This window comes from Oncorhynchus mykiss, chromosome 25 (assembly GCF_057628025.1).
Source record: "Oncorhynchus mykiss isolate SJ-2025 chromosome 25, ASM5762802v1, whole genome shotgun sequence".
NCBI lineage: Eukaryota > Metazoa > Chordata > Actinopteri > Salmoniformes > Salmonidae > Oncorhynchus > Oncorhynchus mykiss.
Window position 1 is genome coordinate 9,703,700 of NC_143046.1, and position 24,289 is coordinate 9,727,988.

General features: G+C 45.1%; 1 protein-coding gene across 1 annotated transcript in view; it reads right to left on the reverse strand.

Annotated features, from left to right (window-relative positions):
- LOC110504534 (copper-transporting ATPase 1-like) overlaps nucleotides 1-21,865 on the reverse strand; it is a 61,003-nt gene extending 39,138 nt beyond the window's left edge. The window contains 13 exon segments of the mRNA XM_036970270.2: nucleotides 210-364; nucleotides 659-712; nucleotides 715-785; nucleotides 1,116-1,207; nucleotides 1,832-2,065; nucleotides 11,111-11,333; nucleotides 11,921-11,997; nucleotides 12,169-12,330; nucleotides 13,244-13,407; nucleotides 15,414-15,587; nucleotides 15,999-16,730; nucleotides 19,053-19,599; nucleotides 21,646-21,865. Coding sequence (XP_036826165.1) covers nucleotides 210-364; nucleotides 659-712; nucleotides 715-785; nucleotides 1,116-1,207; nucleotides 1,832-2,065; nucleotides 11,111-11,333; nucleotides 11,921-11,997; nucleotides 12,169-12,330; nucleotides 13,244-13,407; nucleotides 15,414-15,587; nucleotides 15,999-16,730; nucleotides 19,053-19,599; nucleotides 21,646-21,765 — 2,805 coding nt within the window. The 5' untranslated portion in view covers nucleotides 21,766-21,865.
- Between the last annotated feature and the right edge of the window lie 2,424 nt (nucleotides 21,866-24,289).

Consider the following 24,289-nt stretch of genomic DNA (forward strand, 5'->3'; position numbering starts at 1 on the left):
CAGGTCAGAGGTCACAGAGGTAAAGCTCTTCCAGCTCAGAACCAGTTAAAAATGTTTTCTGAGGTGAATCCTCCATCATGTGTTGCCCAGGGTCAGTTCTGTAAACATCACATATAGACAAATACCTACATATCTTATCCAACTAAAACTCCAGGAAACAGGAGACCATTTACACAAAACTAGCATATTACCACCACCACCACCATCACCTTAGATGTCTGAGCCTCCTCCAGTAGTTTAACTATCTGAGACAGGGTTGTGTCCAGGCCTACGTGTGTAGCACTGACGAGCAGAGAGCCGTTCTGGTTGATAGAGCCAGCTATCACTGAGCTGCCTGGCTTCTTAGTCACTGGCATGGCCTCACCTGAGACAAGACACGTCAGAGAGGAGACATTAGCCAGGAACACAAAACACGTCAGAGACGAGACATTAGCCAGGAACACAACACGTCAGAGAGGAGACATTAGCCAGTAACACAAGGCACGTCAGAGACGAGACATTAGCCAGGAACACAACATAAATAATACAGTTTCACAGAGAAATAGTAACCGTGCATGAAGAAACAGTCATTTCACAGTAGTGTTAAGGAAATGAGGAAAGGAAGCTTCAGAAGCATCTTCTCCAGTATGGTCAGAGTTGATCCTCCACTGTAACCCACCTGTGATGAGAGACTCGTCAGCCATACTGTATCCCTCGATGACCCTCCCATCTACGGGAACTTCCCTCCAGGAACCACCCTGACCACGTCTCCTCTCTGGACCAGCTCTACATCTACCTGCTCCTCACTGACACGGACAGAGAGACCCACATGTAGTCAGGTTTACTATACACTGGTTATATGCCATATCCAAGTCTCAAAGGGTTTGCTGTTCAATGTCACCCTGGGGTTCGTTCTGATTAAACATTGAAATGAAACTTAAAAACACTTGAAACAGTAACAAATATCTGCCTTATCCAATTCCTAATCTCAGGGCCAGAAACCGTTTTGGTTAAGAACAGAAACACCCAGGCTATCCGATTCCTAATCTCAGGGCCAGAAACTGTTTTGGTTAAGAGCAGAAACACCCAGGCTATCCAATTCCAGGTCTAGAAACAGGAGATCTTGAGTGAAGTACCTGAGTACAGACATGTCTGTGTTGAGAGTGACCACTGTGACCTCGCTGGCCTGGAGGGACATCAGCTTGGACAGAGCCTCTGACGTCTTACCCTGGAGGAGAGAGACAGAGCAGGTTGCAATAGCTATATTAAAGAAAACTTTAGCTATGACACAGACGGATAACTTTGCATTAAAGAGACGTACTCCAGTTACAGAAATAACACCATGCTTTATAGCTACAACTGTACGTTACTATAAAGACGTAGAAGCATATATTCTAGAAGATATAGAAGTCCAGTACAACTGTTATGTAACTATAAAGACATAGAAGCATATATTCTAGAAGATATAGAAGTCCAGTACAACTGTTATGTAACTATAAAGACGTAGAAGCATATATTCTAGAAGATATAGAAGTCCAGTACAACTGTTATGTAACTATAAAGACATAGAAGCATATATTCTAGAATATATAGAAGTCCAGTACAACTGTTATGTAACTATAAAGACATAGAAGCATATATTCGAGAAGATATACAGGTCCAGTACAACTGTTATGTAACTATAAAGACGTAGAAGCATATATTCTAGAAGATATAGAGGTCCAGTACAACTGTTATGTAACTATAAAGACGTAGAAGCATATATTCTAGAAGATATACAGGTCCAGTACAACTGTTATGTAACTATAAAGACGTAGAAGCATATATTCTAGAAGATATACAGGTCCAGTACCTTGGCGATTTGCTCCAGCCAGCGCCCCAGCGAGATGAAGACAAAGAGCAAGGGAGGCGTGTCAAAGAAGGTGATGGGGTTGACCTTGGCCCTCTCTGTCATGGCAACCATGAGGATGACCATGGAGTAGGTGAAGGCTACGGAGGTGGCCAGCATGATGAGCACGTCCATGTTGGTTGTTTTGTGTTTCAGGGCCCTGTAGGCATGGGTATAGAAGTTGCGCCCACCAATAAACTAAAGAGAGGAACGTTAGAGTAGGAAAAATATTAATTTCAGGTTTGATTTGAAAATGGCTTCTACACTTGGTTCACAAATGGTGATAATTATCTATTTCTACAGGGACAGTAATTAGTCAACTTTTCAGTAGAAGTGCCGGTTTTAGCCAGCTGGCTAATTTTCAGCCCCAGTCCCTGGGCAGGTTATTAAAAACTATTACAATACAGACTATCGTTGACCAGTCAGCACACGCAGAGCAACACAGGACAAGCAAGACATAGCATGCACACAGAGCAACATAGGACAAGCAAGACGTAGCATGCACACAGAGCAACATAGGACAAGCAAGACATAGCATGCACGCAGAGCAACATAGGACAAGCAAGACGTAGCATGCACACAGAGCAACATAGGACAAGCAAGATGTAGCATGCATGCAGAGCAACATAGGACAAGCAAGACGTAGCATGCACGCAGAGCAACATAGGACAAGCAAGACATATATATGTCTTATATCCTTCCTGTTTGGCCCTGTCCGGGGGTGTCCTCGGAGTGGGCCACAGTGTCTCCTGACCCCTCCTGTCTCAGCCTCCAGTATTTATGCTGCAGTAGTTTATGTGTCGGGGGGCTAGGGTCAGTTTGTTATATCTGGAGTACTTCTCCTGTCCTATTCGGTGTCCTGTGTGAATCTAAGTGTGCGTTCTCTAATTCTCTCCTTCTCTCTTTCTCTCTCTCGGAGGACCTGAGCCCTAGGACCATGCCCCAGGACTACCTGACATGATGACTCCTTGCTGTCCCCAGTCCACCTGGCTGTGCTGCTGCTCCAGTTTCAACTGTTCTGCCTTATTATTATTCAACCATGCTGATCATTTATGAACATTTGAACATCTTGGCCATGTTCTGTTATAATCTCCACCCGGCACAGCCAGAAGAGGACTGGCCATCCCACATATGCTCTCTCTAATTCTCTCTTTCTTTCTCTCTCTCGGAGGACCTGAGCCCTAGGACCATGCCCCAGGAATACCTGACATGATGACTCTTTGCTGTCCCCAGTCCACCTGACTGTGCTGCTGCTCCAGTTTCAACTATTCTGCCTTATTATTATTCGACCATGCTGGTCATTTATGAACATTTGAACATCTTGACCATGTTTTGTTATAATCTCCACCCGGCACAGCCAGAAGAGGACTGGCCACCCCACATAGCCTGGTTCCTCTCTAGGTTTCTTCCTAGGTTTTGGCCTTTCTAGGGAGTTTTTCCTAGCCACCGTGCTTCTTCACCTGCATTGCTTGCTGTTTGGGGTTTTAGGCTGGGTTTCTGTACAGCACTTTGAGATATCAGCTGATGTACGAAGGGCTATATAAAATAAATTTGATTGAAAATAAATTTGACATAGCATGCACATAGAGCAACATAGGACAAGCAAGACATAGCATGCACACAGAGCAACATAGGACAAGCAAGACATAGCATGCACACAGAGCAACAACATCCTTGAGATGTTTCTACAACTTGGAGTCCACCAGTGTTAAATTCAATTAATTGGACATGATTTGGAAAGGCACACACCTGTCTATATAAGGTCCAACAGTTTACAGTGCATGTCAGAGAAAAAACCAAGCCATGAGGTCGAAGGAATTGTCCGTAGAGCTCCGAGACAGGATTGTGTCGAGGTACAGATCTGGAGAAGGGTACCAAAATATTTCTGCAGTATTGAAGGTCCCAAGAACACAGTGGCCTCCATCATTCTTAAATGGAAGAACTTTGGCGCCACCAAGACTCCAACTAGAGCTGGCCGCCCAGCCAAACTGAGCAATCAGGGGAGAAGGGCCTTTGTAAGGGAGGTGACCAAGGACCCAATGGTCACTCTGCAGCACTCCACCAATCAGGCCTTTATGGTAGTGGCCAGACAGAAGCAACTACTCAGTAAAAGGCACATGACAGCCCACATGAAGTTTGGTAAAAGGCACCTAAAGTACTCAGATCATGAGAAACAAGATTCTCTGGTCTGATGAAACCAAGATTGAACTCTTTGTCCTGAATGTCAAGTGTCACGTCTAGAGGAAACTAGGCACCGCTCATCACCTGGCCAATACCATCCCTACGGTGAAGCATGGTGGTGGCAGCATCATGCTGCGGGGATGTTTTTCAGAGGCAGGGACTGGGAGACTAGTCAGGATAGAGGGAAAAATGAACAAAGCAAAGTACTGAGAGAACCTTTATGAAATCTGCTCTAGAGCACTCAGGACCTTAGACTGGGGCGAAGGTTCACCTGGAAGGTGAAGACAATGACCCTAAACACACAGTCAAGACTATGCATAGTCATTTTACAAATTACCTCGACGAACCTGTACCGCGCACATTGACTCGGTATTGGTAACCTCCTGTATATAGCCTCGTTATTGTTATGTCATTTTCTTTTGTTTTCGAATCAAATCAAATTGAACACAAGTCTCTGAATGTCCTCGAGTGGCCCAGCCAGAGCCCAGACTTGAACCCGATCCAACATCTCTGGAGAGACCTGAAAATAGCTGTGCAGTGACGCTCCCCATCCAGCCCGACAGAGCTTGAAAGGATAGCAGAGAAGAATGGGAGGAACTCCCCAAATACGGGCGTGCCAAGCTTGTAGCAGCAAAAGGTTTTTAATTTTTTATATATTTGCAAACATTTCTAAAAATCTGATTTTGCTTTGTCATTATGGGGTATTGTATGCAGATTGAGGGGGGGGGGGTGTAATCAATTCTCTCTCTCTCCTAACTTCCTTTATTCTGTCCTTGGTCTTTTCTTTCAATTTTATTTTCTATGGTGGAGGGTTAATGCACTATTTTTTTTTAGCGGTATCCACAGGTTTTTTCAAAGTTAGGGTGGAGGAGTACAGAGTTAGTTTCCTGGGGTTTGGAAGGTGTGGTGTGCGCGATGGCTTCTCAGCCTAGCGCTGTCGATACGGCATGGATTCAGGTGTGTTCCTGAGAATGGAGTTAAAGTGGAGGAGGTTCTGCTTGCAGTCGATGAACAGGTAGGAGCTGAATTTATACATTCCGCTTCTATAATTAACAAAGCTGTGGTTGTGTTCATGAAAAGAGCCAATTTAGTTGGTAGGCTAATTGCTATTGGAATATTTGTAACGTTTTTTCCCCACCTCTTTCTACCCCTTTGACAAGGGTGGTAGTTGCAAATTTACCTCCGTTTATTATGGAGGATCAAATCAGGAAAGAGCTGAGTCGTTTTGGTAAGTTTGCTAGCGGTTTTCGTGTACTGTCAGCAGGCTTTCAGGCAGATGCCGTTAAGCACGTTGTTTCGTCCTGGAGGCAAGTGTTTATGTTTCTGAATAACAATGAGCAACAGCTAAATGTGCATTTTAAAGTGAGGCATGGCGAGGGGCAGATAGCCTACATAGTTTTGAGTGTGGGGCCGTAGACAAGGTGAGGGCACAAGCGCCAGTGGGGGAAATCGAGGTCACCATGCAGGGGGCAATGAGATGCAGACAGCAGAGACTAGTCCTAGTCATGCCAGGGATGGTGGTGTAGCTGAGGCTGGGCCTAGTCATGCCGGGGATGGTGGTGTAGATGAGGCTGGGCCTAGTCATGCAAGAGATGGTGGTGTAGATGAGACTGGGTCTAGTCAGTTTATGGATGGTGGTGCAGATGAGGCTGGGTCTAGTCATGTTATGGATGGTGGTCTAGCTGAGGCTGGGTCTAGTCATGCTATGGATGGTGGTGTAGCTGAGGCTGGGTCTAGTCATGCTATGGATGGTGGTGTAGCTGAGGCTGGGTCTAGTCAGTTTATGGATGGTGGGGCAGATGAGGCTGGGTCGAGTCAGGTTATGGAGGGTGGTGTAGATGAGCCTGGGTCTAGTCAGGTTATAGATGGTGGTGTAGATGAGGCTGGGTCTAGTCAGGTTATGGATGGTGGTGTAGATGAGGCTGGGTCTAGTCAGGTTATGGATGGTGGTGTAGATGAGGCTGGGTCTAGTCAGGTTATGGATGGTGGTGTAGATGAGGCTGGGTCTAGTCAGGTTATGGATGGTGGTGTAGATGAGGCTGGGTCTAGTCAGGTTATGGATGGTGGTGTAGATGAGGCTGGGTCTAGTCAGGTTATGGATGGTGGTGTAGATGAGGCTGGGTCTAGTCAGGTTATAGATGGTGGTGTAGATGAGGCTGGGTCTAGTCAGGTTATGGATGGTGGTGTAGATGAGGCTGGGTCTAGTCAGGTTATGGATGGTGGTGTAGATGATGCTGGGTCTAGTCAGGTTATAGATGGTGGTATAGATGAGGCTGGGTCTAGTCAGGTTATGGATGGTGGTGTAGATGAGGCTGGGTCTAGTCAGGTTATGCCAGTGGATGAGGAGAGTATAGTGGGGAAGGGTAAGAGTGGAAAAGGAAAAAGGGTTGTGGTCAAGAGCACCATGGTACCTTTGCATGGTGCGGAGGCCCTGACCAGAGAGGAAGGGCAGGTGGTCAGGATGGGAGATGGAGATGAGGAGGAGGAAAGTGAATCTGAGGAAGAGGCCTTTCAAGCTGAGCGGCCTTTCAAGCTATGTCGATATAGATACTTTTGTACCTGTTTCCTCCAGCATCTTCACAAGGTCCTTTGCTGCTGTTCTGGGATTGATTTGCACTTTTCGCACCAAAGTACGTTCATCTCTAGAAGACAGAACGTGTCTCCTTCCTGAGCGGTATGACGACTGCGTGGTCAATGATGTTTATATTTTCGTCTTATTGTTTGTACAGATGAACCTGGTACCTTCAGGCGTTTGGGAATTGCTACCAAGGATGAACCAGACTTGTGTAGGTCTAAAATGTGTTTTTTGAGGTCTTGGCTGATTTATTTTGATTTTCCCATGACGTCAAGCAAAGAGGCACTGAGTTTGAAGGTAGGCCTTGAAATACATCCACAGGTACACCTCCAATTCACTCAAATGATGTCAATTAGCCTATCAGAAGCTTCTAAAGCCATGACATCATCTTCTGGAATTTTCCACGCTGTTTAAAGGCACAGTCAACTTAGTCTATGTAAACTTCTGACCCACTGGAATTATGATACAGTGAAGTATAAGTGAAATAATCTGTCTGTAAACAATTGTTGGAAAAATTACTTGTGTCATGCACAAAGTAGATGTCCTAACCGACTTGCCAAAACTATAGTTTGTTATCAAGAAAATTGTGAAATGGTTGAAAAACGAGTTTTCATGACTCCAACCGAAGTGTATGTAAACTTCCGATTTCAACTGTACGTATATGGATGAGCGATGGCCGAGCGGCATGGGCAAAATACAGTATATACACGTGAGTAATGTGAGATATGTAAACATTATTAAAGTGGCATTGTCTAAAGTGGCATTGTGACTAGTGATCCATTTATTAAAGTGTCCAGTGATTGGGTCTCAATGCAGGCAGCAGCCGCTCTGAGTTAGTGATGGCTGTTTAACAGTCTGATGGCCTTGAGAAAGAAGCTGTTTTTCAATCTCTCTGACCCAGCATTGATGCACCTGTACTGACCTCGTCCTGGATGATAGTGGTGTGAACAAGTTGTGCAGACTGCAGCACCACTCTCTGGAGAGCCTTGCGGTTGAGGGTGGTGCAGTTGCCATACCATGCTGTGATACAGCCCGACAGGATGCTCTCGATTGTGCATCTGTAACAGTTTGTCAGGGTTTTAGGTGACAAGCCACATTTCTTCAGCCTCCTGAGGTTGAAGAGGCGCTGTTGCGCCTTTACCACACTGTCTGTGTGGGTGGACCATTTCAGTTTGTGATGTGTACGACCAGGAACTTAACTTTCCACCTTCTCCACTGCTGTCCCTTCGATGTGGATAGGGGGGTGCTTCCTCTGCGGTTTCCTGAAGTCAACGATCCTCTCCTATGTTTTGTTGACGTTGAGAGAGAGAGGTTGTTTTCCCGAGTGCCCTCACCTCCTCCCTGTAGGCTGTCGCATTGTTGTTGGTGATCAAGACCCACTACTGTTGTGTCGTCTGCAGACTTGAGGATTGAGTTGGAGGCGTGCATGGCCACACAGTCATGGGTGAATAGGGAGTACAGGAGAGGGCTGAGCACACACCCTTGTGGGGCCCCAGTATTGAGGGTCAGCGAAGTGGAGATGTTGTTTCCTACCATCACCACCTGGGGGCGGCCCGTCAGAAAGTCCAGGACCCAGCTACACAGGGCAGGGTTGAGACCCAGGGCCTCCAGCTTGATGATTAGCTTGGAGGGTACTATGGTGTTGAATGCTGAGCTATAATCAATGAATAGCATTCTTACATAGGTATTATTTTTGTCCAGATGGGATAGGGCAGTGTGATGGCGATTGTGTCATCTGTGGACCTATTGGGGCGGTATACAAACTGAAGTGGGTCTAGGGTGGCCGATAAGGTGGAGGTGATATGATCCTTGACTAGTCTCTCAAAGAACTTCATGATGACAGAAGTGAGTGCTACGGGGCGATAGTCATTTAGTTCAGTCATCTTTGCCTTTTTGGGTACAGGAACAATGGTAGCCATCTTGAAGCATGTGGGGACGACAGACTGGGATAGGGAGCGATTGAATATGTCCGTAAACACATCAGCCAGCTGGTCTGCACATGTTCTGAGGACGCGGCTAGGGATGCCATCTGGGCCAGCAGTTTTGCGAGGTTTAACACGTTTAAATGTTTTATTCACGTCAACCACAGAGTAAGAGAAGGGGGGGCAGTCTTTGATAGCGAGCCGCAATGGTGGCACTGTATTATCTTCAAAGCGGGCAAAGGTGTTTAGTTTGTCTGGAAGAGTGATGTGGCTGGTTTTCTCTTTGTCCGTAATTGCCTGTAGACCCTGCAACATACGTCTTGTGTCGGAGTCGTTGAATTGCGACTCCACCATGTCCCTGTACCAGCATTCCACTTGTTTGATTGCCTTGGAGGGAATAACTACGCTGTTTATATTCAGCCATATTTCCAGACCTCTTTCCATGATTAAATACGGTGGTTCGTGGTTTCAGTTTTGCGCCAATGCCGCCATCCATCCAGTTTCTGGTTAGGGTAGGTTGTAATAGTCACCGCCTATGTCTCCCTCTCTCCGCCTATGTCTCCCACTCTCCGCCTATGCCTATAATTTCCCTCTGTCTATACACTACATGACCAAAACTATGTAGATACATGCTCGTCGAACATATTATCCAAAATCATGGACATTAATATAGAGTTGGTCCCTCATTTGCTGCATTAACAGCCTCCACTCTTCTGGGAAGGCTTTCCACTAGAGGAACTAGAGGTCGACCGATTTTAAAGTTTTCCTAACAATCAGCTGTGTATGTAAATACTGTGTATGTATGTATATACACATACATACATACATACATACATACATACACTCCTTAATTGCCCTGGCTGTGTGTTTCCAGTCGTTGTCATGCTGGAAGACCCAGCCACGACCCATCTTCAATGCTCTTACTGAGGGAAGGAGGTTGTTGGCCAAGATCTCACGATACATGGCCCCATCCATCCTCCCCTCAATACGGTGCAGTCGTCCTGTCCCCTTTGCAGAAAAGCATCCCCAAAGAATGATGTTTCCACCTCCATGCTTCACAGTTGGGATGGTGTTCTTGGGGTTGTACTCATCCTTCTTCCTCCAAACACGGCGAGTGGAGTTTAGACCAAAAATATCTATTTTTGTCTCATCAGACCACATGACCTTCTCCCATTCCTCCTCTGGATCATCCAGATGGTCATTGGCAAACTTCAGACGGGCCTGGACATGCGCTGGCTTGAGCAGGGGGACCTGGCGTGCGCTGCAGGATTTTAATCCATGACGGCGTAGTGTGTTACTAATGGTTTTCTTGAGACTGTGGTCCCAGCCTTCTTCAGGTGTAGTTCTGGGCTGATCCCTCACCTTCCTCATGATCATTCCATCTCTCACAGTTGAAGTGTACCTATGATAAAAATTACAGACCTCTACATGCTTTGTAAGTAGGAAAACCTGCAAAAATAGGCAGTGTATCAAATACTTGTTCTCCCCACTGTATATATACACACACACTGCAGCCGACGCTTGGCATTGCACATGGTGATCTTAAGGTTGTGTGCAGCTGCTTGGCCATGGAAACCCATTTCATGAAGCTCCCAACGAACAGTTCTTGTGCTGATGTTGCTTCCAGAGGCAGTTTGGAACTCGGTAGTGAGTGTTGCAACAGAGGACAGACCATTTTTACGCGCTACGTGATACAGCACTTGGTGGTCCAGTTCTGTGAGCTTGTGTGGCCTACCACTTCACGGCTGAGCAGTTGTTGCTCCTAGATGTTTCCACTTCACAATAACAGCACTTACAGTTGACCCGGGCAGCTCTAGCAGGGCAGATATTTGACAAACTGACTTGTTGGAAAGGTGGCATGCTATGACGGTGCCACGTTGAAAGTTACTGAGCTCTTCAGTAAGGCCATTCTACTGCCAATGTTTGTCTATGGAGATTACATTGGCTGTGTGCTCGATTATATACACCTGTCAGCAACGGGTGTGGCAGAAATAGCAGAATCCACTAATTTGAAGGGGTGTCCACATACTTTTGTTATATAGTACAGTGTCTCTCTCCCTCTATATTGCCCTCTCTATTTATCTCTCCCTCTCTCAGTCCATCTCGCTCTCCCTCTCTCAGTCCATCTCGCTCTCCCTCTCTCAGTCCATCTCGCTCTCCCTCTCTCAGTCCATCTCGCTCTCCCTCCCTCTCAGTCCAGCTCTCTCCCTCCCTCTCAGTCCAGCTCTCTCTCTCCCTCTCAGTCCAGCTCTCTCTCTCCCTCTCAGTCCAGCTCTCTCTCTCCCTCTCAGTCCAGCTCTCTCCCTCTCAGTCCAGCTCTCTCCCTCTCAGTCCAGCTCTCTCCCTCTCAGTCCAGCTCTCTCCCTCTCAGTCCAGCTCTCTCCCTCTCAGTCCAGCTCTCTCCCTCTCAGTCCAGCTCTCTCCCTCTCAGTCCAGCTCTCCCCCTCTCAGTCCAGCTCTCCCCCTCTCAGTCCAGCTCTCCCCCTCTCAGTCCAGCTCTCCCCCTCTCAGTCCAGCTCTCCCCGTCTCAGTCCAGCTCTCCTCCTCTCAGTCCAGCTCTCCTACCTGTACAGGGACACAGAAGAGGAATGAGATCAGGTTCATGATGGAGAGGCCTGGGAGCAGCTGTCTCTCCAGGAACATGGTGGTGTGGTAGTGTTCCCGGTCCTGTGCAGTGGTGTTGTGCTGGTGAGACGTGCTGATCTGGTGATCTACTATGAACAGGTAGATCCTCATCCCCATGATTGGGACGCAGAAGAACAGGCTGACCAGGAACGACTTCCTCCATCTGGGAGAAGAGAGAGGTAGGGAAATGGAAACAAACAGACAAACAGACAAACAGACAGACAGACAGACAGACAGACAGACAGACAGACAGACAGACAGACAGACAGACAGACAGACAGACAGACAGACAGACAGACAGACAGACAGACAGACAGACAGACAGACAGACAGACAGACAGACAGACAGACAGACAGACAGACAGACAGACAGACAGACAGTAAGTAAGTCAGACAGTAAGTCAGACACACAGACACAGACAGAGATAGAGTAATCTCGGTTAACCCAGAACTAAAGTTTTGCGTAATTGGAGAATGAGGTACGGAGATGGAGACAGACAGACAGTTAGTCAGACACAGACAGAGATAAAGAGTCATCTCGGTTAACCCAGAACTAAAGTATTGTGTAATTGGTCAGCTGCTCCATTAAGTTCTGGGTCCATATGTGTTAAGCGAAGAGAAGAAGAGATGAAGAGAAGAAAAAAGAAGAGATGAAGAGGAGAAGAGATGGAGAAGAAGAGATGTCTAAATAACCAGTGAGTAAAAATCTAAACAGCCCATTATCCCACACCTCCCATTCCCTTCCATTACTGTATGATCGCTCTGCTGTGGTCCAAGTGACTGCCTGTGCGATCCCTCTTCACCAGAGATACCTCGAAGCCCAGGTTCTGATAAACAGACAAAATGAATGAACAAATCTAACTAGGCAAACTGACATCCCATACTTCATTTAAAGCAACAACCTGGGGCAGAGGAGAGGGTGTTGGATGACCCAGTTGGGATGAACAAACCGAACGGACAAACAAATAAATGAATGATTGAAAAACAAAATGAAGTACCTCTATGAGTGCGATGACGTCTCTCGGTCCCGTCACCTCCGGGTCGTACTTGATGTGGGCTTTGTTGGTTGCCAGGGCAACGGAGGCGTGGACGATACCATTCTCTTCCATCAGGCTGGACTCTATGTTGTGAACGCAGGAGGCACACGTCATTCCCCTGACCTGGAGAGAGGTGGAGAGGAGAGTGTACTGTTGATACACGATTTAGAGGAAAAGACGACCCTACACCTCACAGGCTGCTGCCCCATATACATAGACATGGAATCACTGGCCACTTTAATAATGTTTACATACTGCTTTACTCATTTCATATGTATATACCGTATTATATTCTACTGTATTCTAGTCAATGCCACTCTGACATTGCTCATCCTAATATTTATACATTTCCTAATTCCATTATTTTACTTTTAGATTTGTGTGTATTGTTGTGAATTATTAGATACTACTGCACTGTTGGAGCTAGAGAACACAAGCATTTCACTAAACATGTGTAAACAGGGCTAAAGAGTGGCACAGCGGTCAATGGCACTGTATCTCAGTGCCACAGGCGTCACTACAGACCCTGATTCGATTCCAGGCTGTATCACAACCGGCCGTGATTGGGAGTCCCACAGGGTGGCGCACAATTGGCCCAGCCTCGTCCGGGCCGGGGTAGGCCATCATTGCAAATAAGAATTTGTTCTAAACTGACTTGCCTAGTCAAATAAAATAAATACAAGTATGCGACCAATACAATTAGATTTGATGAGGACCAGTTAGGATGGCGTAGACATAAAGAGATCTTTGATTATGGAATAGTCAAAAGAAGCAGTGCTTATGCCAGTGGAAATATCACCAGCCTTATAAACATCATGATTGTGAGATTCATCCAGAACACCAAACAGAAGATCAAACCATTATGGTGTGTTGATTAGAATCAGAACACCAAACAGAAGTTCAAACCATTATGGTGTGTTGATTAGAATCAGAACACCAAACAGAAGATCAAACCATTATGGTGTGTTGATTAGAATCAGAACGCCAAACAGAAAATCACACCATTATGTGTGTTGATTAGAATCAGAACACTCACCATAAGTTCCAGGCTTCCATCAGAACCCTCATAGTCCTCCATGACAGAAGCAGTGAAGCCCAACTCTCTGACATACTCTGCTATCTTCAGAGGGTCCATCACCTCAGAGTTATAACGGACCTCAGCCTTACTAGCCATCAGGGCCACCAGCACAGAGTAGATACCTGCACAGAACAACGCAGGACAACGTTAGACACGTGACATTTTATTCACCTTCCTACCAAACTGATACATGAGTTTGATATAACAGTTAATATACAGTAGATGAAGTCGGAAGTTTACATACACCTTAGCCAAATACATTTAAACTCAGTTTTTCACGATTCCTGACATTTAATCCTAGTAAAAATTCCCTGTCTTAGGTCAGTTAGGATCACCACTTTATTTTAAGAATGTGAAATGTCAGAATAATAGTAGAGAGAATGATTTATTTCAGCTTTTATTTATTTCATCACATTCCTGGTGGGTCAGAAGTATACATACACTCAATTAATATTTGGTAGCATTGCTTTAAAATTGTTTAGCTTAGGTCAAACGTTTCGGGTAGCCTTCCACAAGCTTCCCACAATAAGTTCCCACAAGAAGTGTGTGCTCGCACACGCTTTTTCAGGTCTGCCCACAAATATTCTATAGGATTGAGGTCAGGGCTTTGTGATGGCCACTCCAATACCTTGACTTTGTTGTCCTTAAGCCATTTTGCCACAACTTTGTAAGTATGCTTAGGGTCATTGTCCATTTGGAAGACCCATTTGCGACCAAGCTTTAACTTCCTTTAACTAACTGATGTCTTGAGATGTTGCTTCAATATATGCACATCATTTTCCTACCTCATGATGCCATCTATTGTGTGAAGTGCACCAGTCCCTCCTGCAGCAAAGCACCACCACGCTTCACTTTTGGGATGGTGGTCTTTGGCTTGCAAGCCTCCCCCTTTTCCCTCCAAACATAACAATGGTCATTGTGGCCAAACAGTTTTATTATTGTTTCATCAGACCAGAGGACATTTCTCCAAGGAGTATAATCTTTGTCCCCATGTGCTGTTGCAAACCGTAGTCTGGCTTTTTTATGCTGGTTTTGGAGCAGTGGCTTCTTCCTTGCTGAGCGGACTTTCAGGTTACGTCAATATAGGACTCGTTTTACTGTGTAAATGATACTTTTGTACCCGTTTCCTCCAGCATCTTCACAAGGTCTTTTGCTCTTATTCTGGGATTGATTTGACTTACCAAAGTATGTTCATCTCTAGGAGACAACGCGTCTCCTTCCTGAGCGGTATGACGGCTGCGAGGTCCCATGATGTTTATACTTGCGTACTATTGTTTGTACAGATGAACGTGGCACCTTCAGGAATTTGGAAATTGCTCCCAAGGATGAACCAGACTTGTGGAGGTCTACAATTATTTTCTGAAGTCTTGGATGATTTATTTTTATTGCCCCATGATGTCAAGCAAAGAGGCATTGAGTTTGAAGGTAGGCCTTGAAATTCATCCACAGGTACACCTCCAATTGACTCAAATTATGTCAATTAGCCTATCAGAAGCTTCTAAAGCCATGACATCATTTTCTGGAATTTTCCACACTATTTAAAGGAACAGTCAACTTAGTGTATGTAAACTTCTGACCCACTGGAATTGTGATACAGTGAATAAGTGAAATAATCGGTCTGTAAACAATTGTTGGAAAATTTACTTGTGTCATGCACCAAGCAGATGTCCTAACCAACTTGCCGAAACTATAGTTTGTTAACAAGAAATTTGTGGAGTGGTTGAAAATAAATTTGTGGAGTGGTTGAAAAACGAGTTTTAATGAAGTGTATGTACACTTCCGTCTTCAACTGTACATGTGGTGAATGCCTTTAAAAAAGGGGTTTTATGAAAAAGGTAAAAGGTCAGTCTTCATAACATCCTAAATACGTTCCACATTCCTCCTACAGTATGTTACTTAAAAACAGCCATCGTAAATCTTAATATGACACAGTTTACAACTGTTTATGACACTTTACTGTCCCAGAAAGACAGATAGCTGCTGTAAAGAACGAGTGTCCCTAATACAACTACACCATAGTTCCCATCAGTAGCTAAGTTGTGTTTATTACCAAATAAAACGGAGTAAAATGTTGCAAAAAATGGCATGCCCTAATGAACATTACCCTGATTCTCACATCTCCTCTCACCATGTTTATTCTTCAGGTTCCTCTCGATGTTGGCCACACAGGACGCACAGGTCATTCCACCAATCTGGATGAAGCATTTAGCGAGGGTGTCCGGGTGCTCCTTAACACCCTCAGGGGACAGGGAGCAGGACGAGGGGGGACGGATAACTGGGACGGTCAACAGGGAGTTGGTTTCTAAAAGGACAACATAGCAACAATGAGTTTCATAAACATTTCAATTTCTCATTCTGCTTTCTATGGCTGTTCTCCAACTACTGTTCTGGGAAGTTTCCATGAGTTACAAACAGAGATATTATTACAAAACAGAGACAGATTCATTTGTTTTGCTTCACAGCTAGAGATATTATTACAAACAGAGAGAGTAATTAGTTTTGTTTCACAGCTAGAGATATTATTAGGGGTCGTGTTACTAAACTCCGGAAACTTCACCAAAGACAGAAATTCCTGTTGTAGGATTCCTAGAAACAGGAGGGAGGGAATCCTCCAACCAGGATCTCTGAAAAACCTGGGAATGTATGGAATGTTTACTGAATGTTGAAACCCTAGTTAGGAGGATAAAATAATACAAACTGCCCATCAACTCACCAGGCAGGAAGGCATCAAATCCCATGTCCTCTATGGCCTCCCTGAGCTCTTCTGGTTGGGTGAGGAGAGGGTCGTACTCAAACGCCCCTCTGTGATTGGCCAGCGACACCTTGGCTGAGCGCACCCCCTTCCTCTGAGAAAGCATCCCCTCGATGGACTGAACACAGAACCCACAGGTCATCCCCTCGATATGGATTAGGGCCGTGGTCGTCAGAGGCTGGCTGTAGCAGGGCTGGGTGGAGGAGAGGCCGGCCTGGGACAACGGTGGTGGTGTGGTGGATGTAGGGCTAACACCTCCAGAGGTAGAGCTCCAGGGTTGGGTTTTAAACGTCCCCGGTGGCAGGGCCTCGATGGCTTGCTGTAGCCCAGACACAGTCACCCTCCCTGGGTCATAGAGAATGGAGGCGCTCTCGCTCTCCAACAATACCTCTATGGAGGTCACCCCAGCCAGCTTGGAGATGTTATCCTGGATGTTTACCACACAGGAGCGGCAGTGCATGCCCATCACCCTGAGGGTAGTCTGGGCCGAGTCTGTGGACACCTCAGAATCCTCGGTGGGTGATGAGGCAGCGCTTAGCAACCGCTCCATCTCGCTGACGGACAGCTGCAGGGGGCGGGACTTGGACTTGGGCGTGGCCTTGAAGCCGGTCTTGGCGATCTGGGTGATGATGTCGTCGATGGTGATGAGGTATGGCAGGTAGAGAACCGTGGCCTCCTGGGAGTCTAGAACCACTGGGTGGAGAACACACAGGGGAAACATTTCTAATCTCCCAACAATCCTAGTATCACAGAGTGGGGAGTACAGACTAACAGGAGATTCTGAGATGTTTCAAGATTATTTCTGACTACAAGTTAATGTTAAGTGAGAATACTAGACTACAACAACCTCCCATATTCATTCATTGCTATAGAACGCCAGGCGGTCAGTTAAAGGTCCAGTGGATGTTTTTCCTGTGTTTTATACAGTCGGAAGTTTACATACACCTTAGCCAAATACATTTAAACTACATTTTTCACAATTCCTGACATTTAATCCTAGTAAAAATTCCTTGTCTTAGGTCGGTTAGGATCGCCACTTTATTTTAAGAATGTGAAATGTCAGAATAATAGTAGAGAGTGATTTATTTCAGCTTTTATTTATTTCATCACATTCCCAGTGAGTCAGAAGTTTACATACACTCAAATAGTTTTTGGTAGCATTACTGTTAAATTGTTGAACTTGGGTCAAACGTTTTGGGTAGCCTTCCACAAGCTTCCCACAATAAGTTGGGTGAATTTTGGCCCATTCCTCTTGACAGGGCTGGTGTAACTGAGTCAGGTTTGTAGGCCTCCTTGCTCGCAAACGCTTTTTCAGTTCTGCCCACAAATCTTCTATAGGATTGAGGTCAGGGCTTTGTGATGGCCATTCCAATACCTTGACTTTATTGTCCTTAAGCCATTTTGCCACAAATTTGGAAGTATGCTTGGGGTCATTGTGCATTTGGAAGACCCATTTGCGACCAAGCTTTAACTTCCTGACTGATGTCTTGAGATGTTGCTTCAATTTATCCACATACTTTTTCTTCATCATGATGCCACCTATTGTGTGAAGTGCACCAGGCCCTCCTGCAGCAAAGCACCCCCACAACATGATGCTGCCACCCCCGTGTTTCACGGTTGGGATGGTGTTCTTCGGCTTGCAAGTCTCCCCCCTTTTCCCTCCGAACATAACGATGGTCATTATGGCCAAACAGTTCTATTTTTGTTTCATCAGACCAGAGGACATTTCTCCAAAAAGTACAATCTTTGTCCCCATGTGCAGTTGCAAACCGTAGTCTGGCTTTTTTATGGTGGTTTTGGAGCAGAGGCTTCTTCCTTGCTGAGCGGACTTTCAGGTTACGTCGATATAGGACTCGTTTTACTGTGTAAATGACACTTTTGTACCTGTTTCCTCCAGCATCTTCACAAGGTCTTTTGCTCTTATTCTGGGATTGATTTGACTTTTCGCACCAAAGTACGTTCATCTCTAGGAGAACGCGTCTCCTTTCTGAGGGGTATGACGGCTGCGTGGTCCCATGGTGTTTATACTTGCGTACTATTGTTTGTACAGATGAACAGGGTACCTTCAGGCGTTTGGAAATTGCTCCCAAGGATGAACCAGACTTGTGGAGGTCTACAATTTGTTTTCTGAGGTCTTGGCGGATTTATTTTGATTTTCCCATGATGTCAAGCAAAGAGGCACTGAGTTTGAAGGCAGCCTTGAAATACATCCACAGGTACACCTCCAATTGACTCAAATGATGTCAATTAGCCTATCAGAAGCTTCTAAAGCCATGACATCATTTTCTGGAATTTTCCAAGCTGTTTAAAGGCACAGTCAACTTAGTGTATGTAAACTTCTGACCCACTGGAATTGTGATACAGTGAATTATAAGTGAAATAATCTGTCTGTAAACAATTGATGGAAAGATTATTTGTGTCATGCACAAAGTAGATGTCCTAACCGACTTGCCATAACTATAGTTTGTTAACAAGACATTTATGGAGTGGTTGAAAAACGAGTTTTAAGTGTATGTAAACTTCCGACTTGAACAGTATGAGGTTGGAATAATACTGTGAAATTGTGAAAAGAGCTGTTTGAAAAGACCACCTGGAATTTCTGCCCGTTTTGATGGGATGACATTTTGCCCTGCCTGGTGACATCACCAGGTGGTAAACTAGTTAAACCAATAAAGAGTTCCAGAACCTTCCTGTTTTCCCCTCCTCACTCAGACCACTCACAGACAGTCCTAGCAAATTCATGATTGAGAAATTACTCTTCGCTAAGAAGCTATTTTTTGTTTGTTTTCAATTTAAAAGAAACAAAATGAATCACAGTAGGGTACTTAATTGTTACCCAGAAATGATTTGATATTGATATAAAGACTGTTGAATTGGACCTGTAACCAGGTCAGCACTACACTAGGTCAGCACTCAATGAGTTACGATCAAATGATAATGACCTTCAGTGTAAAACCTGTGACTACTACGATCAAATTATAATGACTACTACTCAATACAAGGTAAGTAAGTCACCTTTAATTTTCTCAACTCCTTTCAGTTTGCCAATCTTTCCTTCGATGGTGGTGGTGCAGGACAGACAGACCATGCCCTCGATACGCATCTTCACCTGTGAGGATGTGGCCGGGTCTGGGACAGGGGCTAAACCTGGAACCAGGGCTGGGACAGAGGCTGGGACTGAGACAGGGTCTGGGACTGAGACTAGGGTTTCCTCTGTAGGGGCCTCCAGGAAGGAGGCCAAGCTACTAACCACCTCCCCCAGCTGCAGTGCACTGATCAGGGCAGGGATGAAGGTAATGAACACCCCCCTCTGGTCCTCGTTCTCCTGGACCTCCAGGACCCCTGGGAGCTGAGCTAGCCTGGCCAGAGCCTCCCGTTGGGCATCGGGGGTGAGAAGGGCTGGGGTGGGGATCAGCTGTGTGTCTGTGGGGACCTCGGAGGCTGTGGTAGTGTCTGAGAGGATGGAGTCAAACCCCATGTCCTCGATGGCCTCCGCCAGATCCTCTGGGGTGTGGAGGCTGTGGTTGAAGATGATGCTGGCATTCTTCAGCTCCAGAGAAACCTACCAGGAAATATGTACGTCAAACAAACTGAATAATGACTTTATACTGCATCAACAGAAGTGACAGTGTAATTCCAATGTACAGTCAGTTTCTAAAACAAGGCCTTGAAACTAAACAGAATTATATCGCAGCCATACAATTGTCATGTCACGGTTACTGTGTAAATCAGCACTATTCTTTATTTTTCCTCCCCAATTTCGGGGTATCCAATTGGTAGTTACATCGCTGCAACTCCTGTACGGACTCGGGAGAGGTCGAAGGTCGAGAGCCAAGCGTCCTCCTAAACACAACCCAACCAAGCCGCACTGCTTCTTGACACAATGCCCACTTAACCCGCACCAATGTGTCAGAGGAAACACTGTGCACCCTGCGACCGTGTCAGCATGCACTGCGCCCGGCCCACTGGGCCAATTGTGCGCCGCCCCATGGGTCTCCTGATCGTGGCCGGCTGCGACAGAGCCTGGACTCAAACCCAGAATCTATAGTGGCACAGCTAGCACTGCGATGCAGTGTCTTAGACCACTGCGCCACTCGGGAGGCCTTAAAATCAGCATGATTCTGAGATTCATAGCATGGACTATAAATCACATACACTGAGAGGGTTACAGGTTAATGGATATCATGTGATGGCATTGTTCTTGACTGACAGCTGGTCTTTACAGGACTGTCATTGGTCATTGTGGGTCGATAACTGTCTGGAGGTTAGCAGAAGATAATCCTCGTGAAACACAATGGATAAAGCCAAACTCCAGACCCCAGGTTATAACCTCCAACCAGGGGCTGTTTTTCATGGTCAGGTCACACTCACACAGACACACACTCACACAGACACACACTCACACAGACACACACTCACAGGGAAACGTGTGATTAACCGACGCCATCACCTGACCACTCATCCCTGACTGAACTGCGAGTTAAAAACACAGCAGGGAAGTGTGTGTGCACGTGCCAGAGATCTATGTTTTCCTAGGTGTGTGCGTGTCTGTGTCAGGGAGAGAGCGAGAGTGAAAGAGAGACCGTCCTTTTCTCATACAGTTTCCTTTAACTTTGACACTAGTTAAAAAAAAATAAAAGAAGAAAACGATCCTATAGGCCTAAAGTCCACATGCAACAAAAACCTATTAAATCCTACCTTTAAGGCCATGTGCTGTTCTTTACAATAACACACATTAACATCCCCCTTTTTAAGGAATGAATGACATTTCCCGCCCTCTGTCTGCTAACCTCCAGACAGTTATCGACCCACAACGACCAATGACAGTCCTGTAAAGACCAGCTGTCAGTCAGGAACAACGCCATCACATGATATCCTCATTAACCTGTGCCTGAGGGGTAAGCACACAGAGAAGGACACATTTACTTGCATCTAGAACGTTCTTATAGATGCTACACGGAATTACGGATCACTGTTTATCTTCAATTAAGCTACATAAACCAGCCAACCCCTTAGGGGAGAGGAGGAGGCTGAGGTTAGATCCCAAATGGCACCCTATTCCGTAAATAGTTGAACCTATGGGCCCTGGTTAAAAGTAGTACACTATGTAGGGCATAGGGTGAGATTTGGGATGCAGCCTGGAAATCGGCCTGGATATTTATGTTGGGTGACATTTGTTAAATGAAATAAAAATGATGGTTGGTAACATATAGATGGAAAGCGTTATTGCTGCCTTCTCAATTCTAGCTGGTTAGTTTCCCATCTAGTTTTTATAATGTTCTGAAACCTGTTTTTTTTTATTTGATTTTTTTTAGCAAACTCAGCTATTTTACATTTCTTGAAATTGTACAATGGTGTCAAGCATATATTAGAAATGCAGACTTGGCAGTTTGAAGACATTCTGTTTCAAGGTTCAAAAGGTGACATTGATAAACACAAAGCTTTAAGGGTGAAAACATCCTTCAGATCCTGTAAAATCAGCTGGATGTGTAGGTTTACACATAGACCTATCCTGTTAGACACATTGGTCCAGTTTCCCCAGATCGGCACCTATTCCTGAACTAAAAAATCATACTGACTGGAGTCCCTATGTGGAAACCGGACCCACCTTGATGTGTAGGACTCCAGGCAGACCCCCAATGCGCAGCTCAATAGACTGAACACAGGAACCACAGGTCATCCCCTCTACACCCAGACATACTGAGCTCAGCTTGGCCTTCAGCGTCATGGTGAGTCCTTAGTCTGGGAACCAACAAGGAAATAGCATGGTTAAACGAAGAAAATAGTTCACATTCCAGAAAGCAAAACAAAAAAAGGTCAGAGACTATTTCTTAGCGCATGACAAGGATCTTGTTTCCCACGGCAAGAGAGAAACCGAAAGAAAACAGGCCAGTAAATATAACATTAGGGCTGACCCCATTTAGTGGACTTGTCCATTGTTTAGTCGATGGGCTGTTGGTCAACCAAGATTTCTTTAGTCGAGCAGTAGCAAAAAATACCCCCCCCCCCACAACCTGTCTGATTGGACTGATCCATTACGGAGGCCGTGGGGGTGGCACAGTCCATACGTCTAAGACATGTGCTACTGAACATTTATGTGGTTATATTAGGTAAGAACAACGACGCAACACTAATATCACCTATATTATACCCAATGTGTTTTCACCCGCGTTGGATAGCGGTCTCTGTCCGCGGTTCTGAAACACATCAGTGGGCTGTTGAATTGGCACCTTTTCCTAGACCATGTTGCTATGTGAATAATAGGTAAGTTAACAAGCCTTATCGGTATTGAGAACAATGTGGCGGAGACAGCAGCAGAGTTAGAGGACCAGAAAACAGCCCTTGCCTTAAAATTGTCTAAGAGAAGTGAGGAGAGAGGAAACCAACTTAATTAGGTCTATAATCAATAGCCTAACTGTTGAATGAGCCTGGCTTTATGAATCATCCATATATATATATCTACAGAAGACAGATCCTGTTTCTGTTGCCTGTTTGAGTGTTTGTTTAATAGCCTACATCGGTGGGAATCACCCAATTTCACAAATTCAACCGTTTTTAATCTTTGCTATGCTGAAATAAAAGGCTTTACACTTTCTTGTTTGTTAGAACAGCCTCTCTGGTTTTAGTTACAATTTATTTAGTGTTGTTTACAATTTATTTAGTGTTGTTTACAATTCATTTAGTGTTGTTTACAATTTATTTAGTGTTGTTTACAATTTATTTAGTGTTGTTTATAATTTATTTAGTGTGGTTTACAATTTATTTAGTGTTGTTTATAATTTATTTAGTGTTGTTTACAATTTATTTAGTGTTGTTTACAATTTATTTAGTGTTGTTTACCATTTATTTAGTGTTGTTTACACTGTTCCAAATGGTCAGAAAAATATATATTAATAACCCTCCTTTTTCTTGATCTCATTGTTGTTGTTGTTATTATTATTATTATTATTATTATTATTATTATTACTATTACTTATTATTATAATGATGATCATAATAATGTCCATTTCATAAATTGCATTCACGAATGAATGCGACTGTTTATAGTCTTTGCTGTAATAAAGTATTTTCCAAAAAAACATGACAGACTCTCTGGTAGACTTATCATTTATTTAGTGTTGCTTACATTGCTCCAAATGGTCAGGTGAATGATATTGTAATCTAACAGCACCTGTTTGGTACATAATACGCACGGGGTGCTGGCTCCTTATCTTCTTTATCTCCAGTATTTTCCACAACTAGTCAAATTTATTCCACAAATCTGACTTCCCCTTTACCGCCTGAGAAACCAGTAAACATTCCCCCGTTTTGAGTCTATTTGTCACGTCCTCTGCCTTCATTTTGCTTTCACATGTGTTACGATGTTCGGAGTTTGGCTGTAATTATGTTGCGGCTTCAGCAACACGGACAGCGCGATAGAACATCAGCAGGGTTTGTGGTGGTCGCCGCAGCAGGGAGGACAGAGACAATGGGTGCCAGTCACACAGTCAATGGAAGTATTTTTAATTTTTTTTTACACAGCAAGTCTGAGCCTGGCTCTGCACAATCAAATCAATTGCGGTCGTACTCCCTCTAGTAATTTGTGCCTTAATTATTTAATCACACAGAGCCCTTAAAGCACCAGACCAACTCAGTGCATTAATTATTTAATCACACAGAGCCCTTAAAGAACCCGCCCAACTCAGTGCAAAGAGTTGATTTGATTAAAACACATGGGATGTGTCTCCACATTAAAAAATATGCATTTGAACAATATGACCAATCGATTGGTCGAAAGAGCAGACAACTTTTATTTTCAGGCGCCCACCCTCCTGACTGCATGTCAGGCGCTCATTCTCCTTACTGCCTTGGTTTCAGGCTCCATCCCCTACTGCCTTGGTTTCAGGCTCCATCTCCTACTGCCTTGGTGTCAGGCTCCATCCCCTACTGCCTTGGTGTCAGGCTCCATCCCCTACTGCCTTGGTGTCAGGCTCCATCCCCTACTGCCTTGGTGTCAGGCTCCATCCCCTACTGCCTTGGTGTCAGGCTCCATCCCCTACTGCCTTGGTGTCAGGCTCCATCCCCTACTGCCTTGGTGTCAGGCTCCATCCCCTACTGCCTTGGTGTCAGGCTCCATCCCCTACTGCCTTGGTTTCAGGCTCCATCCCCTACTGCCTTGGTTTCAGGCTCCATCCCCTACTGCCTTGGTTTCAGGCTCCATCCCCTACTGCCTTGGTTTCAGGCTCCATCCCCTACTGCCTTGGTTTCAGGCT